The 25,655-nt window shown below is 37.5% G+C and overlaps 1 protein-coding gene across 25 annotated transcripts in view; it reads left to right on the forward strand.

Annotated features, from left to right (window-relative positions):
* Positions 1-25,655, forward strand: part of DLG2 (discs large MAGUK scaffold protein 2) — a 2,208,086-nt gene that overhangs the window by 1,599,311 nt on the left and 583,120 nt on the right. For all 25 annotated transcript variants that reach the window (XR_003517338.2, XM_027578649.2, XM_027578631.2 and 22 more), the window contains one exon: positions 2,454-2,578. Coding sequence is in view for 24 of the 25 variants with exons in the window: in XM_027578649.2 (XP_027434450.2) it covers positions 2,454-2,578 (125 nt within the window). In the remaining variant the exon portion in view is untranslated. The remainder of the gene's footprint in view (positions 1-2,453; positions 2,579-25,655) is intronic.

Consider the following 25,655-nt stretch of genomic DNA (forward strand, 5'->3'; position numbering starts at 1 on the left):
AGGACTGAATTACCCAGAGAAGTGGAGTTGAAATGATCATTTAATATTTTCTGTAGGCCTTCTGAGCCTTGTCTTGGATAATGGGAAGAATTGGGCCAGGCAAAGGGGACGTGGAAAGTTTCTGGTAGAGAAAACAGCATGAGTAAAGGCCAAGAGATGAGTCATAGTGTCAACTGTGCAGAAAAGGGCCAGCAGCTCAGCTGAGTATTCCTGGGGGTGAAAGTGTAAAGCTAGAAAGGAAGAAGATAAGGTTAAGAGCTAGATAATGAATATGTTTCTCAAATGGCAAAGTTTTGAGTGCCCTCTCCAAAAATATTGATATTGTCAGGAGAAAGCATTTGTGTACCTCCCAGTCTGTGCTTGCCTCTTTCCCTACCCCTTTACTTAGGAAATGATTATCTCTGAGGTGCCGATTCTAGTAAGACCAATATACTCCAGTTGATCTTCTTGGAACTAGACCCAAATTACAATGAAGATACTCATCTTCCCATTCTTTCCTTCCAAAACCCCTAGATCTTAGAGAAACTGCCCATAAGTCACCTAAATGCTATCCTGGTAACTATATACATGACAATGTAGTTGATGTTACAGTGAAAATGTATTGATTACCAGATGCCAGACTATCACTGCCTTTTTAGCTCTTTCTTGGATTCCATGAAGGGAGAAATCATCTGGTCTTATTCTCTCTAGTCTTAGCTTCCCTGTAGCCTTACATTTAACAAGTACTCAACCAATCTTACCAATAGGTACTTAAAGCCAAGAATAGATTCACTTGCACTCATGGTAAATACTTATCTCATCCAGTTCATTTTGTTTTCTTCATTCGAGCTTTATTGTCTATATCTTGGACCTGGCATACCCTTTCTCACCTCAGGGATTTTACATATGTTCTTCATTTGACTGGAACATTCTGTCCTCCACCCCAGTTCCCATCCTGACCCCCTTAAAAGTTACTAGCTGCTTTTCACCTTCAGGAAAAGTCCCTATGCTTCCTTCTGTTGGCCACTCCTACACTCTGCCTTCATCTTCATGTGCCTCATCAACTGACATATTCACCGCTGTAGTCCCAGAACGTAGTCTGGTGCCAGGCACAGTGCTGGTGTGTAACAAATATTAAATAAATTTATGATTACATGACTGCTACTGAGTAAGATCTCTGTTCAATGAGCATTGTTTTTTTTCAAAGAAAAACAGAATTAGAGAAATGTCAGAAGTATAAAGACATGGGATTTTAGTTGTAATGGTTGAATTATTAATTTCAGCCTTTCAACATAAATGTACAATTGTGAAATCAGTTTTCTGGAATTTTTATTATTCAGTCAATAAAAATTGCTAAACATTACCTTGACATTTGTAGTGACATAACTGTCAAGTTATAGCTGATCTTATCTTGATACTGAACTTTTCTGACTAATTGAGTGTCTTAATTAATTTTTCTGGATTAACTACTAAATTCTTAGTCTTCATCTCTTTTTATCCAAGAGCAGAAATTAATCAAGTAGTTGTAAATTTAGTAAGCTATCTTGGTTGTAGTGAAAATAAATACCCAGTGATAGAGGACTGGTTAAATAAATGATAGTTTATGACCTTGATGAAATAGTATCTAACCATTTAAAACGGATAATTATAAACACTACCTAGGTGTATGGATATGGCTTAAAATATAATATGAATTAGAAAAAACCATCAGAACATAATATGGAAACATAAGGTAACCAGGGAAATGTAGATTAAAGGAAAATATGTAAATAATAAATACGTTAAGTTAGATGGCTTGTGAATTTGGGGAGACTTTAATTATGCCTTACATACAGATTTAAAAGGTTATATATACATTGGATGTCAATTACTGTAATCTGCATGAGTAAATATGAAAGCTTTATTAGAATATAAACTATCACATTTACATGCCGCAGTAGTAATACATTCCTTGTCAATATCTATTGCAAATTAAAACCTGTTTATTACTGAAAAATATCTCACATTTATTATAACTCTAGAAGGGAGACCTGCCTTCTGAAGTTAAAGCTTCTTGTTATATAGGAACACATTTATTTGATGCATAACAGTACTAGAAATAAAATTAAAACAGCCAAATTTCACTACTCTACCAAATCAGTTTTCATGTAACTGGTTTCCTTTTATTCTTTTTCATATGCATGTATAATTTTTACAAGTGACACTAATGTTTTTGCATTTTTTTCTTAAAAGCAAAAATATAAGGCCCTTTGAATAAGCGAAAATTAAGACCCCTTAAATTCTTGCAACACAGAGACAAACTTGAGTGTTTTCCTGACCTTCCTTTGTCCGCAGACAGTGCACTTTATAGCTTTGTATAAAAGACTGTTATCACCTGATTTCCATTTGAGTAGTAAGATGATAATTCGGAGTGCAAGGGGAACTAGGTTTAGGTGACAGCCATATCATTTAATGTCTACTTATTGTTTCTCCAGGGGAATTCTGGCCTGGGATTCAGTATTGCTGGAGGGACAGATAATCCCCACATTGGAGATGACCCTGGCATATTTATTACGAAGATTATACCGGGTGGTGCTGCAGCAGAGGATGGCAGACTCAGGTAAAGCTCTGAAACGCTAGAATTATTTGGAAAGTAAATCTGCCACATCAATGAGACATGTTTATACCTTTGGAGAATAATAATTTTACAAAGCTCTGTACTTGAAAGAAATGGCTGTCAAAGCAAGCCTTCTGTAATGACTGCAGATTTCTTATTACTTACTAAAATTCAACTAGTATTTAATTTGTGTTTGTTGACGGGCACTACGTTCAACGTTCAGTCTGGCTCTGTAAGGAGAGAGTATGCAGATAAATCTTGTGTTCCATGGGGTCTTCATTCTGGTTGGAAGGAATAATACTCAGAGCTGGTGAGCAAATAATAAAATGTATCAAAAAACAATCTTCTGTAAATAGTATTAGCAAATAAAGCAATGGTATAGATACTGTGTGTATTCATAGATTCAGCAACCATTTATAAGGGCTTTCTCCAGGAGTTTGAACAGAGAGTCTAAAAACTATTCCGTAGGAAGATTCTATTAAGATTTTCACTAACCCCATAAATCTGAACAAGAACACAGAGGGAGAAAGAACAAGTTATCCCAACAAAGAGAGAAACCAACTTGACTTGGATGAGGACCACATGTGAGGTTAAGTATGTAGATGGAGCTCAGCATAGAGTCGTAGCTGCTAGAGCCAGGGCCCCCACTCTTGAAAGAACTGAAGATTGTTTGGGGAACTAAGGGTCACACACATGGGACAATTAGTAAATAATATAAAAATCTATAAGAGATCAAAGCACCCGCTACAAGGCATTGTAGATTGGAACAGTTAGAAGAGATTTCCCTGGGGAGAAAAACATGTCCCAGTGTTCTTCTAGGGCTTCCACCCCACTGTGAATCCCCTCAGGCCATGAAGTTATATATAGAAGTGAATCAATAAATTCTGTCTGAATGAATGAATGAATGGATTGATTAATTAATTAATTAAAGGAGATGAGGTAGGTGGGTAAATTAATGAGTAAGAAGAGGGAGGCTTGCATAAGCAAAGTCCTCTAGGTAAGAATGATGTGCTTGCATGGAGCCACAGTGGAGACTGTGAACTAAGAGTCACAAATGTAAGCTCTGTAGCCTGTCTTCAGTATGCTTTTTTTCATTAAACATAAGTATGCTACTTTAGTGTTTTTCTTATAAAGCAGCCAAGGACTTTTGTTCCCTAGCCACTTGTTCTGATGCAGTGATTCCTTAGGACAGCTTGTGGAAGAGAAGCATAGATTTTTTTTTTCAGGTGCATCTGCATCTTCTATCAACATGAAAAACAGGAGTGACACTCCCACAGGAAACCCCTGCTTTTTGACAATAGAATTTTCAAACTGAATTGATGAGATTAATTTCTGAGTAAAGAAATATCCATGCTACAAGAGTAAACAATTTGAAACAGATACTGTGTAATTCGTATGAGTCACAGTGGGGACTGGGTTTGCTAGTATTGAATGCTGGAGAAGCACCATTTTCAAAATTTAGAAATAGAGTTATTGGAAGATAGCTCTGAAATCAATGGTCCACAGTCGATCTCCTCACCTCTCACCACTCTGCCTAGAAGTAGAGGAACTTCCCTCTCTTAGCAAAATTTTGGCTCTAAGTTTGGGATAGAATAGCCTTTATGTTAAACATGCTTACCTTACAGTTAAAAATGAAAAGCAGCAGTGCCACCATTATTCGCTTGCAAATCTAGGTGGCAGTCTCATGCCTATGGAGGTAAAAGGAAGTTCTACTAGAAACAGCATTCAGTAGTTGTAAAGAGGATATTCATAACGCTAACTAAAACGTATTGAACTTTTTACATGTGTGGAGCATTGTGCTAAAATAGATAGAAATAGAGATGTACGTAAACACATACAGTCTTCTAGATACTCACAACATCCCTCTATGGTAGATACTAGTATTTGGCCATAATATTAACTCATGAAATTAAGGCTTAAAGACTAAGAAGATCATCCAGTTAGCTTTGACTACATCCAAAAATTCATCCTGAATATCACTTGTGTACTCTCTAGACTCTCATTCAAGAGTAGAATCTTACGCATCATTTGGTCTCTGCCTAAAAACTCTCAAAGGTAAAGTTTTTCACAATGTTAAGGGGCACCTCTAAACATTACAAAGTTGGTTATTTTTCTGCTGAGCTACAGTTTTTTTTATTCTGACTTCTACCTGTGAATCATTACAATGGCTTCTTGGAGCCAGGGTATGGCCTAAGACTGCGTATGTGAATATTGCCTCCTAAGGTTGTACAGTGAACAACTTGGAAAACTGAACAGTGATTCTAACTCAAGCAACAAAATATACCTACTCCCCAGCCCACATTGCAGGCTTTTGCTTATGTGAAGAGAGCTATTGGGTAGGTCTCCACTTCATTTTGATAGATCCTTGCTACTACCACAGAGATTGTTTCCCACCTCACTGCTTCCTGCCATGAACAGGGATGGCCAGGAGATATTGAAGAGATCAAGAATAACAATCAGTTGAAAATCTGGCAGCATGACATTAAGTATAGGTTTTTAGAATTTGGCAATTTACCTAGTTCAAAATGTACATTTTACAGATGAGGAAACTGAAGCTCAGAAGAATGATTTATCCTGAGGCATAAATCTTTGGAGGCTCTGCTTTAACTAGGATCCAAATGTCTTGACTCAAGTAATTAGCACCATAAGGTAGTTTTGAGGGACAGTAACACCCAAGCCCACCCAAGAAGTCTTTGCTCAGTGTGACGTGAACACTGTTCAAAGATGGGCCAACAAGCTGTGAGGAGTATTTTTTATCTCACCATTAGTGCTTCAGACAGGCGAGCAGCACATTACAATGTGCTCTGGAAAGATGTAGGTTCTAAGCTCTGTATACTAATATAATTGATATTGGAAAGTTAGACTCTTTCAGTCACTGTGTTCTCCTACGTAAAATGATGATACTCATACCTACTCCATTGAGTTGTTCTGAGGATTCAGTGAGAAAACTTAGGTCCCTAGCTAATCAGTAAATATTAGCAATGTCTCCCCCATTTCCCTATCTGCTCTCTCTGCTCTCAGTGGTCTTTCCTCTGCTCTTGCCTGTTTTTCTCTTTTTCTCTATGGTTTTCTATTACCTTTCCTCTCGTCCCTTCCATCTTTCTTTCAGTCTCCTTTCAGCTGCCACATCTTTCCCTAAGCTTCCTGTTCCTTTCTGTTCATAGCCCCTTTTCTCCTGCTTATAACATGGAATTAAAGCCCATTTAGAAACAGGTATGGTACTAACTAAGGCTTTATATTTCTGTTCTTGAGCTTATAATACAGTTAGCTGAATCTGCTATGTTTCCTTCACTTAAAAAATAAGCTCACAAACTAAACATGGTTATGTTTTACTTGAAAATTTTTTTGTTCTTCCATATGAGTTAGAGACTTAAAATTTTTAAGTGTGTCTTTTCCACGATAAATTACATTTTTGAAAATTAGATAACACTAAAAATTTATAATGAAGCTGAGGCCCAGGAAAATGAGGTCATGGGTCTGCCCCCAAAAGAGTAGAAATTTGAACTCAATATTAGTGGATATATTATAATCAGATCAACAATAGTAATAGCAGAGACCAACATAGTGCTTCAATGTATTGAAGTATTCTCCTGGCACATTAACTCATCTAAAGTGTACAACAACAAGTGAGACCCACACTTTTCAATTAAAAAATCTAGGCACTGGGGTACCTCAGCCTCAGCCACTTGGTGGCTCAGTCAATTAAACGTCTGACTCTTGATTTCAGCTCAGGTCATGATTTCAGGGTGGTGAGATCAGGCCCAGCATCTGGCTGTGCATTCAGCAGGGAGTCCACTTGAGATTCTCTCTCTCCCCTCTCCCTCTGCCCCTCCCCACCTTGAAGTCTCTCTCTATATATCTCTCTTTCTAAAATAAATAAATAAATCTTAAAAAAAAAAAAAAGGAAAGAAAAAGAAAGAAAATCGAGGCACTGAGAGGTTGAGTAACTTACACAAGGTTGTTGGAGCCAGAATTTGAACCCAGGCAGTCTGACTACAATGTCCATGTCTTTACTTTCTAAGTTATGCTGGGGGAGAGCAGGGAGACAGTTAAAGACACACTGTAGTAGGCAGCATTCTAAAATGTCACTTCTCAGGATTCACACCATAATCCATAGAACCTATGACTATCATGAGATATCACTCCTGTGATTATGCTGTTATGTTATATGACACAGTTGACCTTAAGATAGGGAAAGTAGTCAAGGGAGCCTGATCTAATCGTGAATTTTAAAAGTGGAAAGTTTTCTCTGGCTGGTGGCAGAAAAGAGATTCAAAATGTGTGAAGTACTTGACCCTCTGTTGCTGGTTTGAAGACAGAGGGAAGAGGCCATGTGAGAAAGAATGAGAGTGGTCTCTAGAAGCAGAGGTTATTCAAGCAGACAGCTAACAAGGAAGCAGAGATTTCTATCCCACATCTGTAAGGAACTGAGTCCTACCATGACCACACGAGCTTAGAAGAAGACTCTAAGCCTCCAGTTAGATAACACTGTTACTCAGCTGACATCTGGATTTCAGCCTGTAAGAACCTAGGCAGAGATTCCAGCCGTACTGCACCAGACTTCTGACCTACGAAAACAGTAAGCTAATAAATGGGTGTTGTTTTAAGCTGCTAAATTTGTGGTAATTTTCTAAGGAGCAATAGAACACTAACATATACATCATTCCAGGAATTCCAAGTTCATTGTAAAAAGCCTTCCTGCATGAGCTCAATCACACTCAACATAAGGTGAGTGTGCAGGCTTAAGACACGGATGAAATGAGACGCGGTTCTCTCCCTAATGAGATTATACTCCAAAGTGCGCTCAGGTCTCAGGGGTTGCCCCAGCTGAGAGATGTAAAAGAAAGAACATACTATTTGGAGTTGGAGGACCTGGATTTCAAGTTGTATTTTCTAGCTGTGTAGCCTTGAGACTCTTTTTTAAGCTCTCTGTGCTCCAGTTCCCTCACTGGTTAAACTAGAGATAGGGGCATAGATCTCAGAAAGCTATGGTAAGGATTAAATGCAACAGTGAGCATGAGAGAGCTATATAAAATTCAAGGCCCTCAACACAGCTTTTCTGCCAAACCAGCCATTTAACTGCACGCTGAACTTAAGCCACAAGTCTGTGACAGCCAGGAAGGGATAATTATGGTAGAATTCTAAAATAACCACCAATGACCCACATCCTGTATAATCTCTTCCCCTCGAGTGTGGGAAGAACCTGTGAGTATGATGAGATATCACTTTCCTGATAATATTGTTTATGTAGCAGAAGAGATTTCACAAATGTAATTAAGAGTTAATCAAAAGAGAGATTATATTGTGTCAGCCTGACCTAATCCAGTGAGGACTTTAAAAGCCAAGAGATTGTCCTGCTGGCCTGGACAGAGCAAACTTCCATGTTGTGAGAGGCTTTACGGAGGGGACCGTGTGGCAAGTACCTGAGGGCAGCTTCTAGGAGCTGAGAGTCGTCCGCAGCCTACAGCTAGTGAGATGGAAGATTTCAGTGACACAGCTAAATTCTAACAATAGCCACATGAGCCTGGAAAAGGACCCCATGCTCCTGAAAGGAAGGACATCCAGCTGACAAACTAAACAAACAAACAAAGCAAACCTTCACACCCTGATTGCAGTCTTGTGGGACCCAAAATGTAGAACTCCACTAAGCTGTACTCAGACTCCTGACCCACTGCAGCTCTGAGATAAAAAAATGTATGTTGTTTTGAACTTTAAAATTTGTGGCAATTTATCACTCAGCAATGGAAAATGAAGATGAACACTATGGAATTCTGACTCTGAAACTCCCTTGTGGCTGAGTGCAGAGTGGCTTGCCCATTGACAGCCTCTGCCAGCCAAACCACACTCTGAACCTCAGAAACATTGAGCAGGCCTCACAGCTGGTCGCAGGCCCTTCACACACCTGGATGCAAGGGTCAGAAAGCACAATGAGAAGCAAGGGATGGACGAAGGTCAGAAACAGAGAAGAAACCAGTGCCCCAAGGGGAGAGATAGCAGAGATCTGTTTCATCTGATGGCTGGAGATGTGAGTCTAAGCTAGAGTGAGAGAGAGAGCCAGAGCTATAGAGAAAATGGGTAACGAGGGCTAAGTTAAGAGGCAATGCAAGAGAGCACATAGTGATTTAAATGAATTTCTCTGGACAATGATCTTTCCCCTATGTAACCTCTTTTTAAATAAAACTTATTGTGTATATGTGTTTGGGGATATGATAGTTGTCCTTTGCGGGGTATATATAAAATGCAGAAGAGTAGACAAAAATTAAACAAAACACAACACATTAATTTTTACACTAAGAGTCAATCACTATTAACATGTTTTGTGCATTTATTTCTGGGGTTTTTTTTTGCCATTTTTTAAATTTTTGTTTAGATCATGCTCTCTACATTTAGCATTTGTTTAACTTCACATAACCTTATTTCATAAACCTTTCCCTAGATAATTTTTTGAAATCCCCTACAACTATTTTAATTGTTGTTTAAAAACATATTTACCTTTTACATTGTTAAGAGTTTATTTTCAGTTTCTCAGCATTTTAAATAATTATTTAAATCTTTTAGAAGACATTGTTGACCCTGTTTTTCATAATTTCCCTAGATATATTTCTGGTAGTAGAATTTCAGGACCAAAAAGTATGAACATGTTAAAGAGTTTTGACACATATTGCTAAATTTCTTTCCAGAGAGACTGTACTAAATTTTACCAGCAATGTTGGAGAAGGCCTATTTTACAATATGTTGTCAGTATTGCATGCACTTACACATATATAATTTTGGGTTGTTTACCAAAATAAACAATGGTGTATTTCCTTGTTTTACTTTGCATTTGTTTGACAGCTAACAGTAAGATTGAACTTTTCAAAAATGTTACAATTTATTTGTACTTTTTCTTTTGGAAGTGGTCATTAAAATTTGGTAACATTACCTATCTTTAAAGTAAGAACATTTGGGAAAGAACATTAGGTTTTCTTCTAGAGCAAAATAGATATATTTCCATGCTTTGTAGAATGATTTTTATTTCTACTTTTGTTTCTGAACCATAAAAATGCCTTTTGTGTGGCTTCAAGTCCCTGGATTGCTGCGGACCAATATTGATCTGTCATCCTGGGGAAGAACTATCACATGACAGCCTCTGTTTGGCGATGCAACAATGACATTTTACACAACAGTGCATTTATTAAACCCATCCACAGCACAAAAGCAGCATGTAGTAGCAGGCAAAAAATATGGCTGCTTGCCAATTTCCTGACAAGTGACACAATTTAATCTCTCAGCCCTCAGCACAATAATATCTATTTCTACACAAGATGAGAAAAAAAAAGTTTTCTTTAAATCCATCGCTTCATTTGTTCTTTCCATGTCTGTTTATGGGTAAGGCTGGCTTTGTCCTTATAAAACCTAAGACAACATACATGTTGATTTCAAGCAAGAATAATATTGATCACACTGAGGTTTGAAAATATTGACCAAAGTTAAGAGGTCAGAATCGATGTTTCAACAATACAACTCCCATGTATAAACCACAGCATTGTCCTTTTGACTGTCATTTGGTAACTCACTCTCTGATTTTTTTCATTAATTCATATCCATTAACTCACTGGTGATTTTAAAATAAGGAAGTAAGGAGAAAGAGAGGAAAGGGAAGAAAAGGAGCAAAGGGAAGGAAAGAAAGAAGAAGAAAAAAATTGATCATTAGGAGTGAAAGACAACATAGAACTTGGAAATGGAGAAGACAAACCTAAACTTAATATTTTCTGGGCAAATGAAAAGCACCAGGCAGAGGAAAGAGAGCAACTTCCAAGCATCACTTATACCCAAGACAGACTTTCAGATTGTTTAAGGAAATAGAAGATTTTAAGTAAGTAAAACTGCATAAGAGATTGTTGAATTTTTAGATTACCTGTCCACATGGAGATTTCATGAGTTTGGATGATTGCAAATTAAAACCTTATGAGTCACCAAGACCAACCTATCAATTTCCATAATAACCAAATTGATTATTGCTTGAAATGACTATGATGATGCTACATTTTTCAAAGATAGAGACTCTCAGTGTCTTCAAAACCAAGTGAACTTTTCTTTCATTATTGTTTTGTGGGTAAAGCAGGACATAAATCCAACTGTTACCCTGAACAACAGCTTCATAAGAAGCAAGACATCATTTTTTAGTGCAAATGATACCAGTGCCCACCTTGGAAAGAAATATGGTGAGGGAGATCTCAGTGGACTCATTCTTATGGATTATTTCCTTTTGTGTCTGCCTACAAGAATGAAAAGGGGTGAAATGGAATAGCCCTGTGTCTTGATTTTCTCTATCAATATTATCAGCTCTGAATGTGTTGACAATCTGTTAGACAAGAAAAAAAATCACTTAGCAATTAGTTCCATGGTAACTGGTAATGATGAGTCCCCAACAATCTAGAACTACACAGGAACATTTCTAAACAAGAAGAATAATTTTAGCTACAAAATTGGTAGAATACCAGGTGTCATAGCTGGAAAGGCATGTCCAACAATTTTCCTATTTTGGTCAAGTGTTATGTAATCTAATAAGAGAAATACTTCAATTGGTTAAACAAAATAGCTTTATGACAAACATGCTTCCCCCACCCACTTTTAAACAAATTATGCCAAGACTTCTAGATATCTGCATGCAAAAGAATTAAGTTGGGCCCCTACCTCATACCACACACAAAAACTAACACTATGTCGATCACAGGAGTAAATCCTCATGAGTAACCATTGAATTAGGTGGTGGTTTCTTAATATGACAACAAAACAACAACAAAAAAAACAGATAAATTGGACTTCATCAAATTTAAAAACTTCTGTGCTTCAAAGAACATCATCAAGAAAGTTAAAAAAACAACTCACAGAATGGGAAAAATACTTGCAGTAATATATTTGATAAGGGACTTGTATCCAGAATATATAAAGAACTTTGACAAATCAAAAATAAAAAGACAGATAATCTAATTTAAAAATCAGCAAAGATCTTTGTGTTAGTTTCCTATTTCTACTGTAACATATTACCAAAAACTTAGTATCTTAAAATAACACAAATTTATTATTTATAGTTCTGAAGGTCAGTTATCCAAAATCAAACTCACTGAAATAAGCTGAAGATGTTGCTCGGAGGCTCCAGAGGATAATTGGAAGAATCCATTTTCTTGTCTTTTCCCAGCTTCTTGAGGCCAGCTGAATTCCATCGCTTTCCATCTTTTCCTCCATCTTCAAAGGGCATCAGTCCAATTTTTGCTTTTGTTGTCATATCTCTTCTTTAACTGTAACTCTACCACCTCCTTCTTCCAAGGACTCTTGTGATTACATTTGACTCACCCAGATAATCCAGGATAATCTCCCTTTCTCAAGATCCTTAACTTAATCATATCTGTAAAGTTTCTTTGATCTATAACATAATATATTCATAGGTCAGATATTAGGTCTTGAACTTTTTTATGGGGGTTAGAGAGGGATTATTTAGCCTACTGTAAATTTGAATAGATATTTCTTTAAAGAAGATATACAAATGGTGAATGACTACATAAAAATATGTTCAACATTATTCATTAGGGAAGTGCAAATCAAAACTATAATGAGATAGTAATTTATACCCAGTAGGATGGCTATAATCAAGAAGATAAATAATAACACATGTTAGCTGGTATATGGAGAAATCAGAAGCCCCATGCACTGCTGGTGAGAGAGCAAAGTGGTACAACCACTATGGGGAACAGTCTGTCAGTTCCTCAAAAGTTAACAGTTACCACATGAATGGCAATTCTACTCCAAGGTATATACCTAAAGAGAATTGAAACTTACATCCACACAAAAACATTACTTATAATAGCCATAAAATATAAACAACTCAAATATCTATTAACAGATGAATGAATAAATAAATTTGGTATGTCCATACAGTGGAATATTATTCTGTCATGAAGAGAGATGAAGAACTGATGCATGCCATATCATAGGTGAAACTTGAAAACACTGTTCTATGTGAAGGAAACCAGATACCAAAGGCCACATACTGTACAATTTTTATTCCTATGACATGTCCAGAATAGAGAAATTCACACAGGTAGAAAGTAGATTAGTGGTTGCCAGGGGCTGATAATGAACGTGGGATTTCTTTGGGACATGACGGAAATGTTCTAAAATTAGATAGTGCTAATGATTGTACAACTCTGAGGGTATACTAAAAATCAGTGAATTGTATACTTTAAAAAGCCAAATTTTAAAATATGGGAACTAAATCTCAATAAAGCTGTTATTTAAAATATCCAGTTATTCCTTTCTGGGATAAAATATTTATTATTTACAAATATGAATATTTTTTCTTCTAGTTTTAGAAAGCTCACGACTTCTTCACATTGCTGCTACCAAGTTACAGAAATAATTCATTTGAAGTTCCATCATTTAAGAAAGTTCTTTTAGGAAAAAATATATTCACCAAAGATAGAGGACCTATGGTTTAGGCTCCATGCCTGTATAGTCTCAGTAATCTTTAAAATAGGCAAATATCACACCATGCTCCCATTTCCTAGGAAAACTAACAGATATTTGACCTTGTGTCCAGGTACTAAAACATCAACACTTTAGAAAAATTATGTGACAAAGTTTTTATTTTCAAAAGCCACAAACAAATCACTAAGTGCTTTAAAATTTAGGAGGATTAATTCAGACTGAGTTTTATAAAGTTCAGTTATCCAAATATACTTTAGGAAGAAAAGAACATATTGATCCTGCCAAAGGAACAATGGAATTGGTAAGACATAGATGTGCTGGCTCATATCCCTTAAGACTGGCTTCATAAGGCTCTAAATTTTCTGATTTGATTCTAGTCCCTGCTTTATGTGTAGAGAGCAATTTCTGGTATTATTTGTAGATCTAGACTCAAACTCCCAGTTCATACTGAAAGTTAACAAGATGCACTGCTTTCGTGAAGGACAGAGACACACCTGGGGGTCTCCACCACTAACTAGCTCAGAGGCCTTGAGAATGTTACACAATCTTTTTGATCGTAGCATTTTTCTCCCTAAAATGAATATGATAGAAGTTCTTTGGGAATTTTCTGTTTCAAAGTCAAATTGTGATTATTTGACTTTTGTTGACTGAGACATTCAGAATGCTATTATAGTGGTCAGATTAAATCTGTGGCTCTGAGAAGATGCAATCTTCATTGTATTCCCAAAGCAAGGGGCTGATCACTTTAAATGCTGATAAGGTATTTGTTATTATTTATTCCTGATAGTCTCCCAAAAAGGAAGGTGTCATTTTAATATTCTGAAACTATATTTGATACTGATTTTAGCAAATAGCTGTTTGGGATCTAGACCAAAATAGAACAGTTTGGGGGCGGCTGGAAGGAGGGCAAAGCACTCAAACTAACTCCTCATTTCTAGTTCAATAGTTATTTTCAAGAATGGTTTTTCTGAACAGTTACAAATTATGTTACTTAGAAAGACCTAATAAGATGGTCAGCTTTGTGCAAGCATCAAGTCATTACAAATTGGCTTAACAGTTACATGCCAAAATCATTAAGATGTTAGAGCTGTTTAATATTCATTCAGCTCTTATGCAGGGCAGGGGATAGTAAAAGTAACAGTAAAATGAAGACTTACATGTCATCTCCTGAGTGAAGTTTCTATATGCTATGCAGTCCATGCCAGGCAACCTTTACTGGCAAGCTATCCCTCCATCCTCCCACACCCTCCACCCACCCACCTCTGCACATTGCATTTTAGTTTCCTAGGGGAGGCTGAGGTTGGGAAACCAGGTGAGAATTTAGGATGTTAGACACAGAGTTCTGTACAAGGATAGCAGCACAGGGAGAGCAGACCCCAGCTCCCAGCCCCTCACCAGCCTTTTCTCTTCTTGCTCCCAGCTCCTTGCTGCACCACAAGGAGGGTGGGGACATGCCCGTGACACTGCAGTTTGCACAGCCAAGCTTCATCTCTGCAAATAGTCATCCTTCCACCACTTTTGAGTCTAAGGTTGTGCACAAAGCCTGCACCATCAACCCTTTGGAACCTGAACTTGGGAAAGTGGTTTACACAGCAGTAAAGTGGGCTGAAGTCAGGGAATTCCAGAGTCTGTCTGTTGTGGGTGAGGGGGAGTCCACCCTAAGTGGTCATTCTCCCTAGGCATTATAGACTCCCTATGAGGAGATCTTTAGTGAACATTAATCCCTTAAAAGTTAGTTGGCAGGTACAATAAGGGAAATGTATTCATTGACTTTTGAGGCCCAGTAAAAATTAAATAAATAGGATATGTATGTTACTGGTAGAATTATTGGCTTATAGGGTTTCTCATATTAAGTTTTGCAGAATTAACTATTGTCTCCATCCCAATTTATAGAGAATAAGTTTTGCTCTGTCTTTTTTTTAAGATTTTATTTATCTGACAGAGAGAGAGCACAAGCAGCAGGAGCTGCAGAGGGGAGAGGGAGAAGCAGGCTCCTTGCTGTGCAGGGAGCCCGCCACGGGGTTTGATGCAGGGCTCCATCCCAAGACCCTGGGATCATGACCCAAACCAAAGGCAGACGCTTAACCTGACTGAGCCATGCAGGCGCCCCAGTTTTGCTTTTTCTTAATGATAACACATGTACTTGCTTTAGATGACTGAGTTATTTTCTTGATAATTGTATCTGAAGAGAAAAAACATAGAAATCTCTAAGCCACTTTAAAATGCCACCATTCTGTATGTCTGAAATCTCATGGTACTTACTCAATACTCTATCTCCTATAACATCTTACGTTGTCCTTTACCCGTAATAAACACTTGGGACTAATAAGAGCTGCTGTTTATTAAGCTTATTATATGAACTTATGAAGGCTCAAGGAGGTTAAGTTACAAGTGGCTGAGTCAAAATTGTAACCAAGTCTGATTAATTCCACAATCCATGTTCTTCCTACCACAGGACGTGACTGCAATTATCTGCAGATGAAAAACTGAACATATAGTTAAGTATCTATGAACACAGAGCCATACCAACAGCCCATGTGATAGTGTCAAAGTTAAAAAGTTCAAACCTACCTAAGTGACATCCAAATTCTTTAAGCTCTTCAGGAATTTACTGATTGGCTTGGATTGGAGGTCTAGTCACAATACAACTCTATATGAAAGAACATGATAAAGATTAAATAATTTTGTTTTTGAAGATAATGCAGTTCTCTGATTAGAAAATAATGCATGCTCATTGTAGAAAATCTGGGAAATATAGGCATTTAGAAAATAAATTAGAATCATTCATAATCCCATCATCAAAAGGATGTATTTATTATATTCCTTTATATTCAACGCATGTTTTTATATAGTTGAATTTTTTATCCTGCCTTTTTCATTTAATATCACAATATAGGCATTTCCTTACATGAAAATATATTTTGCAAACATTAGTTTAAAGTGCTTCATAGTTTCATGTCATATAGATGTAACATCACTTAACTTTTACCCTATTTTGGATATTTAAATTGTTTATTACATTGTAATGAACATCTTTGTGGAAGGGAGTTAAAAATCTGACAGATATTAGAGGAAACCAGGCTAACTATTCCTAGTTCAAGAAGTTATCACATATTACTGGATTTGAAATGTCTGCAAACTGGCTCTAGTACTCCTTATTATATTTTGTTTGTTTTGTTTTGTTTTTAAATCATAGACCAGAAGTTTTCTTTTGCATTATAGCTGAATGAATTAGCAACAATAGTTTTAACTGAGAAACACCAAGCTTCTGGTGACATACTAACATCCAGGACAGTATCAGTGTAATACTCTGAGCTAAGACAATTTACAAGTCAACCTCAGGCAAGTGACCCAGAATTAGTCAGTAAACACCCAGGATTTTGGCCCAAATCATTTTTGGTTATGCAAGTTAGTCTGGTATTTAGAACACAGACATCAGGGCCACAAATTAAAATCCACAATACCCTGTTACTAATTAAAATGCTGGTATTGTTTCCCTTCTATTCCTCCCTCCATTAACTCCTTTAAATATTATAGTCTAATTTAGTAGTAAATTACTAAAGAGAAAAGCAGGACCATTAGGGGGAAGAAAAAAAAAAAGCAATTCTTCCTTTCAGAAAACAATGAATTAAAGAAGGAATTATTAGCTTGTTCCTTTGTTTATGTCTGTACTAAAATACAAATAAACTTTAATATTCATTATCTCAGACATGTATTATTGTAAAAATACATATATTTTAGAGCTTCATTTAAAAGTACCCTATTGACTAATATGTTGTGCGGGGCATGAGAGGACCAGAGCTGCTTTATTGCCAGAAGCTCATCTCTGCATTTCCATGCTTCTGGCATTCAGATAGGGGCATTGGACATGCAAATCTGAGTCAAAAAAGGGTGTGGGCAGAACCATTTGTGTATGAATGTGGGGAATGAGAGGAGGTAGCCTCAGGACTTTCAGTGTAGTGGGGTGAGAGATCTTGAGGGGGCTGATGCCACTGTCATCAACTCCAGTGGCACTCACTGAAGTTGGGAAATTAAGTGAAGTGACAAATATAAGGAGTAAAGCAAGACTTGTGACCTGCTTGTCCTATAAGTATTTCCTGAGCATTCTGTTATGTATCAGACACTTGGAGCAGGGATAGAGCAGGAAACAAGAAAAGCAGGATGTGTGCTTTCAGGCTTCTCTCACAATGAACATAGAGTGGAAGTGAGTGCTATGACAGGAAAGTGCATGAGCTGTACATATGGCCTGACCTAGCCTAGGGGTATCCAGGGGAAACCTTGCAGAGAGGAGGTATGTAAGCTGAGATGGAAAAGGTAAGTGCTAGCCAAGAGAAAGGGGGCGGAGGAGTCCCTGGGCAGAGACAACATGTCCAAAGCCTGAAGGCAAAAAGGAGCCAGGCCACTGGGACTAGAGCTGGGGAGAGAGAGTGGACAGACACGAGATGAAAAGAATGAGTTACACATGAGAAATCAGGCAGAGACAGCCTTGATGCCATAGTAATTTGTTCTTATCCTTTGAAAAGCATCACAAAACGTTGAATGCTTTGAAGAGAGAATGGCGGAATTGAATTGTTACCTATAACGATCACCCTGATTGCTGTGGGAGTCTGGCTTGGCTGACAAGAGCACATACAGGGGAGCAACTCAGGGAGCTATTGCAATCATTCAGGTGATGACTGATAGGAGTTTGGACCAAGATGCTGACAAAAAAAACTCTGAGAAGTGGTCAGATTCTGAAATAAACTGAAGGAGTAAACTGGATAAGGCTTAGTGACTAATTGGAGTTGGTTGTGAGAAGTTGTATTCCTTCAAATAAATCAACAGTGCCTTCTCTGTCCTGGGCCCCATTTCATATGCTAGGTACACAACAGCCTTCATCCCATAAAGATTACCATCTAGTAGAATTATTGGAATGATTTTGAGGTGGGAACGAACATGAGCATTGGTAAAGACTGGTAGAGAAGCAAAACTGGAAGATAAGTTTAATAATTATCTTTTGAACAATATTAGGTTTAAGATGCCTGGGAGGAATTCCAGTGGACATATCACACAGGCAGTCAGACATAGAGTTTGGAAACTCTGAGAGATCTGGTTGGAAGCATAACTGTGAAGTCAAGGGAATTTAGAGACTTCCTTGAAAATGTATAGAATAATAAGAAATAGCCATCCAAGAAGTAACCTGCCACTTCATATGGGTTCTTCTTTGCCACTTTTCCACCTACAGTTCTTCTATTTTACAAAAGAAAGGCATATGTCTCACCCATCCCAAATTCTACTATGGCTCTATTTGCTATTTAGTACTATTTTACTACTAATTTAACAGTGTTATTTTACTTCTAGATGTAAGGGAATAATCTGAAATAGTGTTGCTCAGGATGAGGAAATCAATGACTTTAATCATTGAAGTTAATGATTAATTAATGGGTAATTAATTATTTAAGTCATGTGGTTTCCCATTCTTTGCTCTTAATGAAAATGAAAAGGAATTATAATCTGACAGATCATTAAAATAGTTTTAATGATAGATTACAGGATTTGAGGCATTTTACTTGGAAGGAATTCAAAGTTCTCTTTCCATTCCCATCTACTTGTTTTTGTGAGCAAGTTTTCTCAGCACTTAGAATTGTAGAAATGAAAAATAGGAATTCTGAATCTTATCTTATATTATCCTTAATTTATATTCATCAGTGGAAACATGAGGTAATTTTAAAATGCTTCACTTACTCCATTAAGAAATGAATCCCCAATATGGTTGCATTTTTATTGTTTTTAGATTTATACATTGAAATTTCATAATATATTTAGGTTATCTTGATCAGTCATTTACTATTAATAATTATAACTCAGTTAAAATAATTTTTAACATTTAGAGGCTTATATCACAGGAAATTTGAAAAAAAAATCATAAGATTTATATTTTTACATGCATTTTTATTTATATAAGTATGTTAGTGTGATCCCTATAAGATGTTCCAACATAGAACAGTGAAATGAAAGCAAAAGTTCAAGGGTGCCTGGGTGGCTCAGTCATTAAGCATCTGCCTTTGGCTCAGGTCATGATCCCAGGGTCCTGGGATCAAGCCCCACATCGGGCTTCCTGTTCAGCGGGAAACCTGCTTCTCCCTCTCACACTCCCCCTGCTTGTGTTCCCTCTCTCGCTGTCTCTCTCTGTCAAATAAATAAATAAAATCTTAAAAAAAAAAAGCATAGGTTCAAGGGAAAAAAAAGAAAAAATTTCCAACCCCTCCAAAAGTTCTTGTTAATTTATATTTTAAATTGGTGATCATGGATTTCAAATTGGTAAACATTTACATTCCACTATATAAATTTGAAACAATGATATAACCATTGAAAATAAAATTTTACAATTCACAATAAGCCAGAAATTAAATCCTTTGCTATTATTTAAATTTATGATGAAAAAATTAGATGTCAAAGCATGCAAAAGAGCATAGTTTTGTTTTTACTTTTGTTTTCTAAGTATAAGGATCAATAGATTGGAAGAAAACTAAAATGAGGAGGTAAAAAGGGGTGATCAGAGTGGTAGGGTCACAGAAGACAGGAGAAGAACACTTCAAGGAAGGAGTAAGCAACTGGCTTCAACATTGTCATAAGATCAACTAAGATCAGGACTAAAGAGATTGCATTGGATTTGGCCAAAACCAGATGACTTGTGAATTTAGTAGGAAAATTTTCTGTATTTTTCTTGGTAGGGGCATTGTGAGGAGACAGGATTAGAATGGGACAAAGAAAGAATGGGAAGGAAGAAATAGAGAATATATGTAAATAGCTCATTTGATAAATTTGATTTGTAAAGAGGAAGGAGGACAGTAGCCAAGAGGCAATGTCAGGCTAACGAAAAGATTTTCAAAAGATTAGAGATACCAGAACATGTTTGAATGTTCCAAGACTGGGCTAAGTAGAGAAATGGGGTTTAAGGATATAGGATATAAAGAAATTAAATGATCAGGTAAGTCCTTAAAAGAATGTGAATTGATGGACCTTTGGTATCAGAAGGGACACTTCCTCCACTGTAATAGGAAGAGAGTAGAGGACATGGACTTGCATGTAGTTAAGCATGTAATTTTGGCATAATCAGTTGAGGGATTTCTCATCAAATAGTTTATTTTTCTCTCTTGGAAGTATGAAGCAAACATATGCTGGAAGTGGTAAAAGAAAAAAAAAAGTTCAGAGATTATCATTAAAGAACAAGGGACTGCAAGCTGACCAGGTGTTTGGAGATCATGAATTTATAATGACTCTCATCATCCATTGGTTTTCTCCAGCACTTTAGTGTTCAACTGCTCTGGAAGAGGCAATGGAGGAGATGGACAGTTGGGCTCAATCAGGATTGGGGTTTTGGCAGACAATTGTAATAGAAGGACCAAGTGACAATATCATAAACAGGAGTGATAAATGGCAAGGAAATAAGACCAGCAGTCCTAAGATGAATGTATAATTTTTATTTCCATTTTCTAAAACCTTTTAAAAAATTATTTATTTATTTTAGAGCTAGAAAGAGAGCACAAGCAGGAGGGACAGAAAGAGAGGGAGAGAGAATCCCAAGCAGACGCCATGCTGAGCATGGAGCCTGACGTGGAGCTCAATCTCACCACCCGGAGATCACGACCTGAGCAGAAATCGAGAGTTGAATGCTTAACTGACTGCATCACCAAGGGGCCCCTTTATTTCCATCTTTTATCTGCTGTGTGAATTTGAGTCAGTTACTTAACTTGTCTAAGTCTCAGGTTTTCCCACTTGAAAATGTAGAATTATCTGCATAGCATATTTCTAGACTTTAAGAATAAAACAGATAATATTGTTGAAATGTTTTATAAACACTGTTTCTGGAGGTTACTACATTTGTTGTCATAGGACTCCCAGGAAATGTGTGGATTTCTTTTGGATCTCTTTCTGGTCTCCTTTATCTTCTGGAAGCTTCTCTCATCTGCTGTCCTTGTGCCTATGGTCTCCTCTAATAAATTCTTCCATGAAATGGAAAGCTGAGAACAAGTGTAAGGACTAAGCATACCATTTGCAAACATACCAATTCAACCACTAAATCAGTGAGCACTCATTTTGGTTTTATAGAATCATAGAATAGTACCAATTTCAAAATGTGTCATGAGTTTTCATCACAAAATTAATTTGAATTTATTTTATGAAATATGATTTAGCTTAAGAAGAGATGAGGGGTATGGGTATTATGAAATCACATAAACAATAACAGCTGATTATTGTAACTTAGAAAAGGTTAAAAACAGCATCACTAATCATCTACACTCAAAAATTACTACCTCTAAGCAATTCAGTGTTATCTTCTGGATAGAAAATTGCTCAGAGCCTTTGCCAGTACTAAATAATTCTGATAATTATGGGTTTAAATTTAAGAAGATCTTTGAACTAGAGCTATCAGAATTCAAATCTGGATAGCGAGATTGTATATACTTTATTGTTGACAAACCCAATCCAAGTTAGGTAGAACTACTATTTATTGATCCCTCCCTTCATTCATTAATTTATTTGTGATTCAACTATTTATTGAGTGACTTCTATGGGCTTGGCACCATCCTAGGCGTTAAAAATAAAATGGTCAACAAGACAAGGTTTCTGTTCTAAGGAACTTACATTTTTGTCTTTTGGGCAGAAAATAAATAAATATACAAAATATCACAAGTAATAAGTGCTATGAAAAGAATGAAGCAGAGTGATGTAGGATGAGTACCTGGTGGCTACTTTCGTTTAGGTGCTCAAAGTAGGCTTCTCTAAGGAGGAGGCACTTAAGGTAAGATCTTACTGACAAAAAGGAGCCAGCCAAGCCAAGGTAAAGGAAAGACTTTCAAAGTTGAAGGAATACTAAGATCAAGTACCCTAGGGCAGAGTTGAGCTAGGCACATACTAGAAAAAAAGTAGGGCCATTTTGGCTAGAATGGAGGGAACAAGAAGGAGGGAGGTAGAAGATGAGAGCATAGGAAAAGGTGGGAGCCAGGTAGGACATAGAAGACTGGTAAGAGGTTTGGATTTCATTTTACATGATATGGGAAGAGGTTGGAGGGCTTCAGCAAACAGTGAGTGACACCATCCAATTCAAATTTAAAAATCAGGTACTCTGGCTTCCATGTAGAGAATGTATTCTAAAGAACAGTAGTGACAGTGAGCCAGTATGTCCGGGTAGAAGTGTGGTGACTTGGACTAGGTGGTAGTAGTGGAGATGGAGGGAAATGGATGAGTTGGGATCTATTTTCCAAGATTGATCTTGTTGATAGATTGCAGATACAGGGTGAGGGAAGTAGGGGCAACCAGGAAAACTGAGTGGATGGTGGGGGCTCACTGTGAGGAGCTGTGTCAGCCACTGGCAATAAAAAAATAGAGACAAAATGTCTTATTTCATAGAGCTTACATTCTGGTGGAGAAAAATCTAATAGATAAGAAAATAAATGGGTGGGCCTGGGTGGCTCAGTCAATTAAGTGTCCAAGTCTTGATTTGGGCTCAGGTCATGATCTCAGGGTCATGAGACGGAGCCCTGTGTTGGGGTGCTTAAGATTCTCTCCCTCTCCCTCCTCCCCACTGTGTGCAAGTTCTTTCTCAAAAAAGGAAGGAAGGAAGGAAGGAAGGAAATGATTTTAGATAGGTATCTTACTTGTTATTGAACTATAATATGCTGAGAATTGTTTCCCTGTAACGACCAATGAATTTACTCACCATGAGATTTAATATTTATAATTTTAAGAACTTGTAAAGATGCCAACAATTTCCTCTTAAATATTTTATACATCTTATAAACTGCGGAAATCACTTATCATCAGAAAATATGTTTTTGCTCTGTGTAAGTAGAAGTGTACAGAACATCAACTGGTTCATAAGTTACTGTACACACGCCATGGGAGAACATCAAAGGACACCTCTTATATTCATGGTAAGTGAAGAACAATTCAAAATAAGTGGCAAGATTACAAGCAGTTTGCTACATAGTATACTTGAATTCTCGCTGAGGGTTCGCTTCTTCTCTTTCTATGGAAATTAAGCTCCAAAAATTATAATAATCATGAGAATAATAGATGAAAACTTGAAATTAAAACATCAATTCTGAAGTTTGGAAGACGTGTGTAAGCTAGAGCTAGTCTTGTGTTTTAAGTGATACTTATGATGTGATTTAGGGTCTTCTTGTCAATCTCCTCCTCTCCACTCCTATGTCAGGGGCCATCTGTACCTTTCTCGTTTACCACTGTGTCCTTGTGCCTACATGATACCTGGCACTATGTAGCAGATGCTCAGTAAATATTGGTGAAATGTGCATATTTGTGCATATCAGATGTATTACATCTCTAAACTAATATTTGAGATTTTATCATTGGTGATTACTTGCTTTTTTTATTTGTTTAGACCTTGCCCCCTCACTGGAATTTTTTTTTTAATAACTCATTTCTTACAGTGATTACATTTGAGTGGATTATATTTATAGAAGAGAAACAAGATGACATAAGACACAGCATTCTCATGGGACAAAGTCATTGGAGAAGATGAGGAAAAGTATGGATACTGGCAGCAAAGATATCATTGACTAACTTCCCTACTTTTAAAATTCACTCATTTATTAATCAAACATATATTCACTGCCAACTCCATGCCAGGCATGATACTAGACACTAGAGATACAAAAATGAATTTAAGATAGAATTTCTCTGAGCAAGATGGCGGAGGAGTAGGAGACCTGGATTTCCTCTGGTCTCAGGAATTCAGCTGGATAGGGATCAAACCATTCTGAACACCTATGAACGCAACAGGAGATCGAAGAAAAGAATAGCAACAACTCTCTAAACAGAAAAAGGACCACTTTCTGGAAGGTAGGACGTGCGGAGAAGTGAATCAGAGGTGATACTCGGGAGGATAGATGGCGGGGGAGGGGCCTCCATCCACCACTTCTGGCAAGTGATAGAGCCCCAGAACACAAAATCAGAACTTTTAGGAGTCGGCTCCACTGAGGGACGTCTCTCCAGGGGCTAAGCAGGGGGTGGAACCCTCGCAGGACAGTGTGGTCTCAGGACCCTCAGGGTCACAGAAAGACCAGGGGTGCCTGAGTGCAGCAGAGCTCCCAGGTATCAGAGTGGGGAAGCCGGCTGCAGAGACGGAGCCAAGAAGCGGGCTCTCAGCTCGGGGTTGCCATAAAGCGTGATCTGCGGCACAGTCGGGCCACTGCTCCTCCAGCAGATATAGGGAGACTCTCCTTCCTCCCCCTGGAGGAGTGGCATGGGAGCGCACCGCAGGGATCTGCTGGGTTTGGAGACTCCACTCGGGGTCGGGTGCCAGAGATAGAAACGCTCGGTCACAGGCCAGGTGAGCATGGAGTGTGGTCAGAGACCAGGGAGATGGGAGTGACTGACTGCTTTTTTCTGGGGGCTCACTGAGGAGTGGGGCCTCAAATTCTTGGCTCCACCGGGGCAGAGATTGGGAGGCTGCCATTTTCACTCTCATCCTCCAAAGCTGTACCTAAAGCATGCAGGGAACAAAAGCTCCCGAGAGCAAACCCGAGCAGATTGCTTAGCCTGGACCCGACAAGGGCGGGACAATTCCGCCTCAGGCAAAGACATTTGGGAAACACGGCAACGGGCCCCTCCCCCAGAAGATCAGCAAGAACAGCCAGCCAAGACCAAGTTTACCGATCAATGAGAATGGCAGAACTCCAGCGCTAGAGGAATACTGCACATAGAATTCATGGCTTTTTTACAAGGATTCTTTAGTCTTTCAAAGTTAATTTTTTTTGAACTTTTCTTTTTCCCTTTTTCAACCAACATCTTATCAATCCCTCTTTTAAAAAACATTTTTATTTTTCATTTTTAGAGTCATATTCTATCCCTTCATAGCAGTTACCCTTATTTTTGGCATATATATATATAAGTTGTTCCCTCTTTAAAATTTTAAGATAGAGTTTCTTCTAACAGGTCAAAACATACCCTGAATCTCTGGTGTATGGCTTTGTTCTAGTCTCCTGCCTGATTACATTCTCTCCCATTTTTTTTCATTTTTTTTAATCCTCCCCTTCTTTCTTTTTTCAAAAAACTTATCAATTCCTTTTATAATTTTCATCTTTACAGTCATATTCTATTCCTTCATTGTATCAACCCTTATTTTTGTACATATATAAGTTTTTTTTCTTTAAAATTTTGGGAGGTACTTTCCTCTAACAGACCAAAATAAACCCAAAATCTAGTGTGTGGCACTGATCTAAGCACCAGCTTGATCATATTTGATCATATTCTGTTTTTTTTCTTTTGTTCTGTTTTTGTTTGTTTTTATATTTATCTTTTTCTTTTTTTTTTTTGTTCTCTTTTTTCTTTCTTACCCTTTCTTTTCCCCCAGCTTCAGATCTTTTCTGCTTTGTTTAGACTATATTTTCTGGGGATGTTGTTACCATGTTAGCATTTTGTTCTCTCATTCAACTATTCTCCTCTGGACAAAATGACAGGACAGAAAAAAAATCACCTCAACAAAAACAAGAAGAGGTAGTACCGAATGCCAGGGACCTACTCAATATGGACATTAGTACGATGTCAGACCTAGAGTTCAGAATCATGATTTAAAAGATACTAGCTAGGCTTGAAAAAAGCATGGAAG

Source organism: Zalophus californianus, chromosome 11 (genome assembly GCF_009762305.2).
Source record: "Zalophus californianus isolate mZalCal1 chromosome 11, mZalCal1.pri.v2, whole genome shotgun sequence".
Classification (NCBI taxonomy): Eukaryota; Metazoa; Chordata; class Mammalia; order Carnivora; family Otariidae; genus Zalophus; species Zalophus californianus.